Raw genomic sequence first — 13,397 nt, 5'->3', positions numbered from 1 at the left:
TAATATTATACTAGGTTTCCGCCCGCGGCTTCACCCGCGCAGTCCAACAAAAACCCGCATAGTTCCCGTTCCCGTGGGATTTCCGGGATTGCTTCATTTTCCCGGGATAAAAATTACACTATGTCCTTTCTCGGGTATCAAAATATTTCCATACCAAATTTCATGAAAATTAGTTCAGTAGTTTAGGCGTGATTGAGTAACAGACAGACAGACATTACTTTCGCATTTATAATATTAGTATGGATGGCTTTCCTAGTCATTTATAATGTAACAAGCGCGCATAGCAACAAAAAAAAATATATACCTATGTATATTTTATGTCTACATCCTGACTTTCATAGAAAACATAAACTTGATTAACTTTCACTATTATAGCTTTAAATAATAATTACTATTCTAAAAAGTTACTGGAACGAAGTGTATAGGATTGTTACTTATGGTAAACCAATTACCATTTTCCATTACTATTAAATACGGTTCTTAATTATTTGTGATACGCTTGGTGTCAAACGCTCGACTATTCGAATAAAATTTTCAACCCCAGAGGCGCTGCAGCTGTGCTATTTATGATATTCATTTAACATTTTATCATAAAAGGTTAGGACATAAAGCTTGTGACTAAAATATAAAATTGAAAAAAAGTTAATGAACTTGAACTCAAAATAGAAACAGAATAAATTAATAATCCTATCCTATCCTACTAATATTATAAATGCGAAAGTTTGTGAGGATGTGTGTGTGTTTGTTACTCTTTCACGCAAAAACTACTGAACCGATTACAATAAAATTTGGCACACATATAGAGGGTAACTTTAATTAACACATAGGATAGGTTTTATCCCGGAAATCTCAAGGGAACGGAAACTATGCGAGTTTTTCTTAGACAACGCGGGCGGAGCCGCGGGCGGTAAGCTAGTTATTTATAATTACCATCTTATAAACTAATGTTTTGCTAATCAATTTAAATCTTCGCCAAACGACCTCATAAATTTAATATTTTATGTCACTATAAATTTTAAATTATTTATTCACAGCTGTTCATTATATTTGCGAATATATTAAGTTTCTGTAGTGTTTAAATAAAATATATGATTTTATTAGAAATTCAAGTTTTATTTCTTTATTTACATGAATTATAATTAGCTGTGACTAATCTCGATGTCCTCATAAACTACCATGTAATTAATAGGTATTATACTTATGGTCGCGGAAGAATCCTAATAAATACCCGCGGCCCCGGGCCGCGGGTTTTAGTCGGTAAGAATCCGACATAATCACATAACCCACGGCTCCTTCCCCGGGGGCCTTGGGTATCTTTGGATGATTTCCCCACTATAAAAAAAGGTATAATACTTTTTTTTTAATTTCTTTCTTATAAAATTATAATTGCTTTTTATAGGAATGTTCTCTCTAGAATTTGTTTTACGCAAAAATTACTGATCTGGTGTAACTAACTGAAATTATATGATACCTTTAAGCAAACTTGCAAATAGCGTTCGGGAAATATTTATATTGTATACTAGCAATGATATTTATATAAATAGAATTTTTAAATAATTAATTTTATTTTATTAATTAATTAATTAGAATATCATTATATACTAGCTTCCCACTCCCGGCTTCGCCCGCTTTGTCTTAAACTACTATAACCTTCCTCGAATTCCAATCTATTTAAAAAATCGCACCAAAATCCGTTGCACACTTTATTTTATACTATGAAGTCATTATTACTAAAGGTATATAATATATTATAGTCCGGGATACATCGCCCATTTTTGCAAGTGATTACTATCAAGCTAATTTTTCGTGAGTAGCTTTATTTTGATGAGATGCCCAATAATTTCATGTAGGTACAAAACTCTCGATTGTGGTAGCTACCAGAGGAAACAAGGATAAAATATTTTGATTTGATGGTTCTCAAATATTAATTACTAACTGAATGTTTTTTTTTTGTTCTATCTCAAGATAATTATCTAAATTATTCGAAAAAATATTTGTCCTACAAAATCTATGGTTTGATCAAAGAGTCCCCCTTTCCAATGTGTATCGATAACGAAGTCATCATAAATGATTACTAACCAGCTGATTTTTTTATTTTCACTTATTTAATACTTATATATAATTCAACAGACATATTGTCCTACAAATTGCGTAATAAATATTTGAGAACCGTCAAATCAAATTTTTTTATCCTTGTTACCTCTGTAAGCTACCACAATCGAGAGTTTCGTACATGAAATTATTGGGCATCTCATCAAAATAAAGCTACTCACGAAAAATTAGCTTGATAGTAATCACTTGCAAAAATGGGCGATGTATCCCGGACTATTATAACAACACACAAATCATTCTATTTCAATTATAAAAATTATAAAGACAAATGTAAATAACCATTCATTTCAAACTTGGCACGCCCACGAATTTATCAAAATTTAGAATAAATTTAATTGAAAGTTTTCTTAACATTAATCATCAATTTTATAACGGTCTTAAGGTGATGAATTAATTTTTCTAACATTTACGGCCCTTTTCAAACCTTCGTAATTTTTATATTATTAAAGTTGTCGTGTTGAAAATTCTTGACAAGAAAGTTCAATAGTAACACAATACGTCTACCGTTTTAGAAACATGATTCCATGATATTTTCTCGATAGAAAAAAAATACAAAGTTATCATTGTTATTTTTTTTTAATCTCTGGCATCTTCAAAATAACAAACGTAAAGTTACGACTTTTTGGATATTAACTATAAAATATACAACCTATACGTCTACCGTGTTAGAATTTTGAAATATGCGATGGTTTTGAAATAAACAAGAAATACTTGAAATTAGCGCGCGACCAGCCAATATAGCGAGAGCCGCCCTGTACCTTCCTACCCCGATCGCTGCACGAGTCATTCCCGCTACGGCCGTCACACGGGGAACTTGTGTCGCTCGCGCAATCGTAAAAAAGGGTGACAACACGATAAGACAAAATGAGACAAATGGGGACAATAAAGAAAATAAGAAGAAGAAACATAAAGGTTGGAGGAAAAAGAATGCTTACAATTGGAACAAATTAATGAAGTAAGTTGGTTTTATTTTAAATTTGATGATAATTGTATTATAGACGATGTTTGATATGTACCCCTGTTTTAAGTACATAACGAATGTGTAAGATTTTTTCATTTATAGCATAAATAATCTGTTCAGAAATCCGGAATCCAGAAGGAAAATAAACCCACTGATTGTTCACAATGTGAATCCACTCCTTCGTAAGTACCTTTATTCAGTCAAAAATGTATGTTATCAAAGCTCTACTGGTTTTATCGCATGATTCCATTTTTAGCAAAAAGCAACAAAGTGCAAAGAAATAAAAAATCATGGTGAACTTAGTGGAAGTATGGCGGACATAATATGGAACAGGAGCTCATTGGAGTAGTATTATATTTAAAAAAAATACGAAATAATTTCAAGAATTAGATAAGTATGTTGTTTAAAGAATTTGATGTTGATATTTATTTCATTTATACTTACTACACCTGTGCGGGAAATTGCTTAGTAATAAAACAGGTTTATATTCATATTTACATAGTAATGTGAGTTTTCATTTCGAAAAATTTTGTGTAAGTATATTAAATTGAGTTCCTGGGTGATCTGGAAACACAATTGGGCCCGGAAGATGGCGCTGCAGTCACTCCTCCTAATGACATGAACCGATTTGGATGAATATTTGTGTGCACATTTCATTTTTGTGGGATGATTGGTTGATTCGCTTTCACATTAGCTAATATTATGTATTTTTGTTGTTAGAAAGTAAATTTAATTTAATGTTTATAATACATTATTATTGGTATAAATAAGCCAGTGTTCGTCTCACATTGCTGTACCTGCCTACCTACCCTACCAGGGCCTAACTTTGTTCTGGCTATTTTATTTTGATTATTTGTAATGAATAATTACAATTATAATAGAGTGCAAAAAATAAATACATGCGTCAATATAGTTTGTGTTTTTTTTAAACAATTTTTTTATTAAAAAAAATATCATTCCGACCGCGGCTTTGCCCGCGTGGAATTAGATTATATCGTGAATCCTGTCTTATCCCACAGAAGTGTTCAGTTCGGATAAAAAGTATCCTATGTGTAAATCCAGGCAATTAGCTATATTTTATCAAAATTGGTAATGTAGTCTTGACGTGATTAAGTAACAACTAACAAAAAAATATACAAATTAACATCCAAAGTTTCGCATCAGTTTTACTGTATTAGTGATATCTTCCACTCTTGACTTTGACTGAGAAGAATTAGGGTTTATAACTTCTTTCAGAAATATTACCTTTCATTTCTGGGCATGACGTAATATCTACGTCAGCATCAAATTCTATCTAAATCCATTTAGACTAGAGTAGATAATTTTTGAAACAAAAAAAAATCGCAGTCGGATGAAACCCATTAGAAAAGGAGGAGAATATGATAAAAATGTAAGGAAAAATAAATTACGGTCAATCCGAGTTCGGGAAGCGGGAGGGGGGAGCTTTTAAGAGAAAAAAATGGTTTCTCTCGATTTCCGACAAAACTACAAGTCCTATAGAAAAAAGTTCAATGGCAAAGTTGTAGGTAATTAAAAGTTCTACAACTTTTGTATTCACAATTTTTTCACATAACCTAAAAATTTAGGTGAAAAATTCAAAAAACCAAGTTTTTGGTCTTTTATTTCTATCTACTTCAAAATTAATTTTTTTTTCTACGAAATTTCGTGGAAACTTACTTTATTATGTCCCAAATACACTGTAATTTATTTGATTGAAAATATTTATTTTTTCGCCTTATTTTGAATTAATACCAAAAAAACAACCTAATTTTCAATCGAAAAGTCACCCGTCAAAATATCAGCTTTTTTCAAAAACTTGGGGTGCCTTTTATTCATTGAAATCTCTACTTTCATATGGTGTAAAAAAAATAAACACCACCATAGTAAATATTCTCAGGAAATGCATACAAACAGTCTGAAAATTAGCTTTTACTAAATCAGGCACACTTCTCGAACTACCTGAAATGTTTTTATCGACATCATTTTGCTTTTGAATATGCTGTAAAATATTAAACTTAGAACAGATAATTATTTTTCTTTTGAAATATTACCGAAAAGCCGATACAAGAGAAGATATAGAGTTCAAGAATTGCGCCTGATTTAGTAAAAGCTAATTTTCAGACTGTTTGTATGCATTTCCTGAGAACATTTACTATGGTGGTGTTTATTTTTTTTACACCATATGAAAGTAGAGATTTCAATGAATAAAAGGCACCCCAAGTTTTTGAAAAAAGCTAATATTTTGACGGGTGACTTTTCGATTGAAAGTTAGGTTGTTTTTTTGGTATTAATTCAAAATAAGGCGAAAAAATAAATATTTTCAATCAAATAAATTACAGTGTATTTGGGACATAATAAAGTAAGTTTCCACGAAATTTCGTAGAAAAAAAATAAATTTTGAAGTAGATAGAAATAAAAGACCAAAAACTTGGTTTTTTGAATTTTTCACCTAAATTTTTAGGTTATGTGAAAAAATTGTGAATACAAAAGTTGTAGAACTTTTAATTACCTACAACTTTGCCATTGAACTTTTTTCTATAGGACTTGTAGTTTTGTCGGAAATCGAGAGAAACCATTTTTTTCTCTTTAAAGCTCCCCCCTCCCGCTTCCCGAACTCGGATTGACCGTAATTTATTTTTCCTTACATTTTTATCATATTCCCCTCCTTTTCTAATGGGTTTCATCCGACTGCGATTTTTTTTATCTTTTCACTATTTTCAAAGGCTTCTACCCCAGTCTAATTCAGTAGTCCGCGTTATTGAGTACCATTTCATTTTTTCAGAGTAACAATATTTTTTGTTATTTTAAAGATTATTTATAACCTGTATTATTTTGTAATAAAGTAAACATTACGAAATAATAATAATTATTAATAATGTCTAAGTAGTTGTTAAAAAGAAGATTATTTGTTTATAAGCAAGAAAATAAAACCAATAATATATGTATAAGAATATTATAACTGTATGACGACTCCATACATGTTTGTCCCGAGTCGGCCAGCGGCAGCGCGGCGAGTTTGCAAGAATGACTTCGCGCACACCCGCGTTCGCGATAGCGAGCTATTAGACTCCGCCCGCCAAGCAGTAGATTTTTTTTTGTGTATCGTCCAAAACGCTATGAAATTATTTTGTATCAACATACATATTTACAAATGTTTGCCAAATTACTAGTATAAGAGATAATTAAAAATTATAAACCGGCGTTACAGCAATTTATTTTAAAACGTCTCTTACAGAGTTGAAAGCAATAAATAATAGAGTATAAATTATAGTCACAAATAACTACTGTTATATATTTATGGCTTCGACAGGAAAAATAAATTTCGCCAACATTTAAATTTTATGATACCCTTGAATCGAATGGTTTATTGACTTATTTAAAGTAGATTAATAGCTGTATCTAAGCTATATGATGAACTAGCTTAGTGAACTAGTTTATACACCGGGCTCTGTTTACGATTCATGATTTTATTTGGATTTATTCGTAGGTTTAACTCACAGGTTTAACTTATAAGTTATAGGTAATAAGGGTTGTAGTGTTTGATAATACCTACTCTTATTTTTATTACTGCGATTTATCTGAGTTTCTAGTAAAATAAGGTTATCAAATATAATGAATTAAAAAATATATAATAAATATATAATATAATTGTACACTTCAAGAAAACATTATAAAATAGGATTTTAAATTAAACAAAGGAACATTTTCGTTCACAATTTAATAAAAAAAATAGTCCACAGTCATATTTATACTTCGGTTTACCCTTTCCTATTTAATGCGCATAATATGTATTACCATTATAGAGTACAAATCTTTAAAATAAATATTATAATTTGTAAGTACTTAAACAATATAAAAAATGACATTATGCTTTATACGAGTATGGAATATGTTATTCCATGCTCGTAAGTTGCTCATTTCTATACAAATACGTACTTATTATAGTTTAGTATTCATTATATAGGTTTAAAACTACCTAAACGATTTTATGAACAATATATAAATTCGTAAATTGATATGTAAACAACCATTGTCTTTAAAGCAATGATTAAATTAAATTTTAATTGGGAGTACTAGCTTAGTATGTATGATTATCATTAATCATTAATCACAAATAATCATTAGGTAGTATACAATTGTGATTTCTTCGTAAAAGGATAAACTTGTTCGGTTTAATTGTCTTCTTTGCCTTTAGCCGCTTTTTATTATAATAAAAATTTGTTTCTATATATTATTTACAATTTTCCTTTCATAAGGGGTTTCAAATATTTGTGGAAGGTGTCATTGACAGGTTCTGTGTTGAGCGGGCTCTTGGCAGCTTCGGCCATCAGACGCTCGTATGCCATGCCGTCATATGCTCCTAGAGTTGAGTTGAGCACCTGAAAAAAAATAATATTGTATAATATGGATGAATAATATTGTAATATTGTAAATGGTAAGTAATTTGCATTTCTTTAATTTAGAAGTAAGTTGATATTGTTGGCATTTTTTTAATGTCATGGATATGTATATATATAGAGTTTTAATTTTAACATTTTTGTACCTATCTAAGGGTGCAAATATTTTTTCTCTAAATAAGTTTTGAATTAATTATTCTGTATCATATTGTGTAAATTATTAACTTAAAAAGAGACTCACCTCATCCCTGTAGTCGAAAGCGTCCACTAAACCAACGGCATTTGGTCGTATTTTCTCTAACAGGTCCTCGTATTTCTTTTGTAAAACCCTTACATCTTTCCCCGTCAATTTGGTGTACTGAAACAGATAAAATGTTAAATTATACATTAAAATTACACCTATACTAGGTTTCTGACTATTATAAAAATCCTTCAAGGCAAGGTATCCTAAAAGCTATAACTAATCACAATATACTTTGTTTCATCCTTTTTTTACTGTTTTACAGAAACTTGAATCAACTTTATAGCTGGATAAAAGTGTATTTGAACAATATTTAGACTAACTTTTTAATAAAAATTATTAATTAATTTGAAAAACATTATATAAGTTACCAATAGCAAATCTCCCATCTTATCCAGAACCATGTGGGTGAAGTATAACTCGACCAAATCGAAGAGTACACTCCTTAGTCCTTGTGACGCTGTTTGAGCGTACTTCTCTACTTCACTCTTGAACACGGACAGAACTACAGCTCGACCGAATGCCTGTAAATTATTAGAAATGTGATTTTTTAAACTTTGTGATATCGAACAATAGACAGAAGGAAGAAGAAAGACTTCTCTTTTTATCTATTATCTATTTATTTTTAATTCTGTCCAATAATGTTTTCTTGTTTGCAACCAATTATAATTAAATTGAACCTATTAAACTAGTTTCTAGGTGAATAGACCTGCCTAATTTAGGTGAATGGTAGCTGGAAACCTGTATCACTATTTTACTAATTATTTTCTTATCGATTAAATAATACAAATTGAAATACCTCAGCAGCAGCGATAAGTTGTACGGAGGCTTTGTTCCAAGCGTCTTCAGGGGCCAAACCACTGGTAGCATACTGCGCTAGACTCGACACGCTTGATGACAGTTTTCTGTAAACAATTATTTAGGATTTCACATTTTTCCTTTTAAACTTCGATGTACTTCTTCGGTGTTCAAGTAACCTAACCACCATTATTCTCATACCAATTTTTTTTCTACATTTTAAATGCTCTCTTAATTTTTTATATTTTCATTTTTAATATCGGTGCAAATAAATGTATATATTCTCTCTTTCTTTTTCTGCTAAATTCATTTATTGATTGTCTTTATTATCATTCTGATTCCTATACCTATCCGTATCGATCGTCTATAGTTCATATTAATATTATTTATTTTTCTACTGACCCAACAGAAACTTTCTGGAAAGCTTTGATAATTCCATCTAGAGAGCTGTCCCACTGAGCAGCTGGCGAGCGGTCCGCAAGATATGCCATCGTTGGCCTCAAATTGCCGCCCTTTGACGCATCATTCCAAGCTTTTACCAACGACCTGCGTACAAAAAAAAATGTGTGCGTGTACTAGTGTACATACGTAAGAAGTGAAACTTCTTTATAGTTTACCTTATTTTTCAAAAAACAATTTACTATATGCAACTTGACAGGAATACGTCGAATCACGCGTGGTAGGGATAAGAACAAGATGGCGCGTAACGGAAAAATGTCACGCGTAACGGAAAAATGTTACACTAAATTTTTTTCCAACCCCGATAAAGAAGTTTCACCTCAAAAATACGAAAATATTGCTTTGATTTGAATTTAACACAGTTTATTTATACAAGAACTATCAGACCCGGCGAAAATTATGGAGTTCCCTTAATTTCCTTTTTCCTAAACCACTCTTAGTGAGGCGCTCAAATGTCTGTTTTGATATCTAAGGCACAGAAGCAAATTAATCAATTATCGTATATAGTTGAAGAGAAACCACAACTTATCTCGTTTTATAATTTCTTAACAGTTTTTATCTGAGCACCATTCTGTTCAAAGCATGATGGAAGTCAAGTCTATTCTCTTCTATATCAAATTAAATACCTACAAAATAATTTTTCATCACAAACCTTGCAGTCTGCAGCAGCAGCACGGTATTTTCGCCCTCATACGTGCAGGTAGCTGTGGATAGGCCATAAATTTGTGGCAGGTTGGAAGACAGCATGAAGCCATGTCCACCACAGGATAATCGGCACTTCTCAATTAGTGCTGTGCAGTCAGATGAGCTGATCACCTTCATGACACACGCTAGTGCGTGTAGCTGTGGAGGAGAATTTAAATTGATTAATGAACGGATTAAATTGATTAACGCATCGAAATATGCCAAGCCAAAACTACAGGACTTTTTTATAATTTAAAATTCGTTTAGCTGACGTTCAAAATTGTCTTTAGTTCATAAAGTGCCTTAGCCTTATTCATAATATTACCGAGCATTTAAGTAAGTATGGACTACTAATACTGGAGTTCTAACAAAATAAGGCCAGAAACCAAGGATAAAAACTAGGACAAAATATTCCTAAAGGAAGTTTGAATAATATGGCATTCAGTTAAATAAAAGTCTTACCTCAGGTAATCTCTCATAGTTGCCATCGCCCATTTCTTGAATGTACTTCGAGTAATGGTCCCAAAGCCAGTAGGATGAGAAGATGTACGCATAGCTGGTGGCGATGCCAATGAAGAGCTTGTGCTGTTGCGTCACGTAGTCCAAGATTTGGGGTTCTGGTTCACTGAAATACGTCGATCACAGATTATGTACTGCTGATATTATTTTCCAATGGCATTTTCTTAGGTAACTACATTTTCAGACGAAAAATAACGAATATTTTCATTCACGTGTAAGTAAATAAAACAAAAAACAAATCACTTTTTAGATTGAATAACCACAAAATTTTGGATTGTTGAGTAAATTGCTCTAATTATTCCAGGAGTGTTAAAGAGTGATCGTTACAAAAGCAATATCCATCCAATGTAATATCATTGAATGATTATACTCACTTTGCCTTCAACTGCGATTGGTGTCTAACCGCGGAGTACCTCACGGCGATCGTCACAGCACGAGATAGACAGCCGGCAGTCGTGTTGACGATGGTACAGCGCACCATCACCATCGTGCCGTAAGCTAGCTTGCTGTTAGGAGCTGACTTGAATGTCCCATCCTGTAACATTATCAGACTTCTATGAATATCATAAGACTGATATATAGCAATGGAGGGAACAAATGAGACAATCGAGAAATTATAAAAAAAAAAAATATCTTTAGACTGTGGAGAGCGTTTGATTTTCTGAAATTATTGTGCTTAATTAAATTATCATTTATGGTGAAGCTGGCTGTGAATAAAGAATTACTACTTTAGCGTATACATATATTGTCAAATAAACTATGCATAACCATCTCAACGGTATACATATAGCAATTGTTTCTTGATTTATTTTAATGTTTATCTCAGTTTAACCATTTATCTATTTTATGAAATCTTACCTTCAAAACTTGCGAGTTCTTCATCAGCATGTTTCGTCTTGGTATCCTTACATTATCAAAGCCAAGATATCCATTATTGACAGTATTAAATCCAAGTTTAGCACCGATTTCACCAACTTTTACACCTGGCATTGGTATATGCGTTTCCTCGTCTCTTATTTGAACTATAAATGGCTGCATGCCGTAAGATTTTCCTTTAATCTTCAGCTGAGCCATTACAATGCAATAGTTTGATGTTTGGCCCACTGCAAAAATGGCAATAAGAATATAATCACATATATAACATCATGAAGAGCTCTCAAATTTTCATCATACAAAGCATCACTTGAAATCAAGGCCAACTTTGGAATATGTTACAATTTGAATTTTGAATTCTCGTATTCGGCTTGTCATGTTCTCAATTAAAAAGGTAGAACTGATTATAATTAGTCTGAGAGTCAGTCCAAATATGGGATTTGTTATGTCACGAAAATAACAAAAACACTTACAACCACCAGGCCACCATTTGTAAGCAGTCAGCGTGGGGCTGTGTAAAATAAATTCTTCAGTCTTCTCATCATATGTAGCTTGTGTTTCCAGACCACGGATAAATGTTCCGTGTCCAAGCTCCGTCTGAAATCATTACAAACAAATTAATTGTATTTTTATTAATGTGATTTTTTTAAAGTTATTCTTTGTTGTTTCGTAGGAAATTATTGTCATTAAGTACCGTTTTCGAACCTGAAATTCTACCTATTCCCCAGGAGCGTCGCTGACCTTTTTTATAAAAAAAAAGTCGGGTTGCACTCCGGGAGTGCCGGCAGAAGTGAAAACTTGATTATTAACGTTCAGCATGTTTGATATTTTGGAATGGTATCCGTCTTACGCATGGAATTGGGCTAAAAAAAAATCCATCTTACGCTTTTTCGATCAGGCCACGTATCCTGACGCGAGTTTAAGATTTTACTCAACGCTGCTAAAGAAGTTTTCACTTCAAAAATTAGGTATATATACCTGCGCATATGTCCCGATAATTTCCATGTTCTTCGCTCTCGTGTACCAATGTTTCTTCTGTTCCTCATCAGCCTGTCCCAGCAATGTGGGAATGAACATGGCGGAATGTAACATGAATGGAGAGCCATCTTTAAAGATAGCTGTTACGATTGTTCTTCGGAAGCCCGATCTGAATAGAGAAGTAGGTATTTTATGGCTTTAAAAAAATCTAAGTTGATTAGGGCAGTTTATCTCTGATACATATAAATTCTAATTAATTAGTGTAATTAGTTACAATAGTGAATTATTATTATTGATTAAGTCTCGAGATCTATGCACCTTGTACAGGTCAAAGGCTTGAGCTACTTGCAAATTTTTAAAAGGCGTTTAGAAATTCTAAATAATTCAAATTAGAAATGATTGTTACACTGTTATTTAGACTAGCTTATCAGAGTGAGGCATCTAACTTGATTGCTTGGAAAAGCGATTCAATACATTTAATAATCATTGTGATTGACAATTATTGTTACTTACTTATGTCTCTTCTCGTAAAACTTTTCAATAGAACTACTGCTGTTCAAGATTTTGTCTAATATAACGGCTTTGCGTATAGCATTCTCATATTTTTGTTTGTGGCTCATAAATTCTTCAGGGATTTCATCTTTAAGTTCCTTTACACTAAAGACCAGATCCTCTGAAATAAAATGGCTATAATTTTTATCTTTTTGCTAAACGAAAGTAATTTACAATATCAAGCGGCGCTACACCTATTTGCTGATAAAATACGACAGGCGCCCTAATTTTAATTCATTGTTTGTTTTTCATTCATGCATTACGTAATTTGAATAATCTACAAGGAAACATTTTCGACAATTTAAATCTATAATCACAAAATATAGTTAGGAAACATTTTATTGTGTTTCTTTCGTTTCTAATGACTAATCAATAAACAAGAAAAAATATTTCACCTTGAGCCCTCCTTTCCGCTGTGAATTCAACGCCTGTATCCAATATGTTAGTCAACTCTTCAATATTGAAGGTACAAGTCGCTCTCTCCTTTTGCAAATCCGGATTAACCTTTTTTAACGTCATTTTACTGTCACTTCACAACAACACTGACGTGTAGGCATGGGCGTTGAATCAACGGACTAGTTAAATTAACCGTCTATGTACACTCAACGATTCGACTAGTCCATCGTTCATCAACGGACTAGTTGAATTCAACGACTAAACAAAAGAGTCGAAACGCTCGTCAACGCGTCCGCGACGGTTAACGCTTCGACGTGGCCGTATAATAGTCCACCGTAGACGGCTAAACGACTCGTCGTAGACGGCTCGTCAGTCGACACGTTTGAATCAACTACCTTGCGACGCGACGCGTCGCGAGTTGATAGTT

General features: G+C 32.5%; 1 protein-coding gene and 1 long non-coding RNA gene across 2 annotated transcripts; one reads left to right on the top strand and one right to left on the bottom strand.

The window, feature by feature from the left end:
* Positions 1–2,622: 2,622 nt before the first annotated feature.
* LOC149907495 (uncharacterized) lies at positions 2,623–3,459 on the top strand. The gene is made up of 3 exons (XR_016456856.1): positions 2,623–3,067; positions 3,176–3,255; positions 3,330–3,459. It is a non-coding gene; the product is annotated as an uncharacterized LOC149907495 (long non-coding RNA).
* A 3,750-nt stretch (positions 3,460–7,209) lies between these two features.
* LOC149907494 (acyl-coenzyme A oxidase 1-like) lies at positions 7,210–13,120 on the bottom strand. The gene is made up of 13 exons (XM_090102489.1): positions 12,970–13,120; positions 12,536–12,695; positions 12,023–12,191; positions 11,518–11,641; positions 11,030–11,274; positions 10,546–10,706; positions 10,115–10,277; positions 9,621–9,811; positions 8,912–9,055; positions 8,511–8,616; positions 8,083–8,235; positions 7,712–7,828; positions 7,210–7,452 (listed from the first exon to the last, which is right to left on the bottom strand). Exons 1-13 carry the CDS (start codon positions 13,091–13,093, stop codon positions 7,309–7,311), a joined length of 2,001 nt encoding a protein of 666 aa, XP_089958615.1. The 5' UTR covers positions 13,094–13,120; the 3' UTR covers positions 7,210–7,308.
* Positions 13,121–13,397: the final 277 nt, after the last annotated feature.

This window comes from Colias eurytheme, chromosome 6, assembly GCF_061535395.1.
Source record: "Colias eurytheme isolate Ceu_HAF_F1 chromosome 6, ilColEury1 Martin Lab GWU primary, whole genome shotgun sequence".
Lineage (NCBI taxonomy): Eukaryota > Metazoa > Arthropoda > Insecta > Lepidoptera > Pieridae > Colias > Colias eurytheme.
Note: the sequence above shows the minus strand (reverse complement) of the source record. Positions and strands in the feature narration are given on the sequence as shown.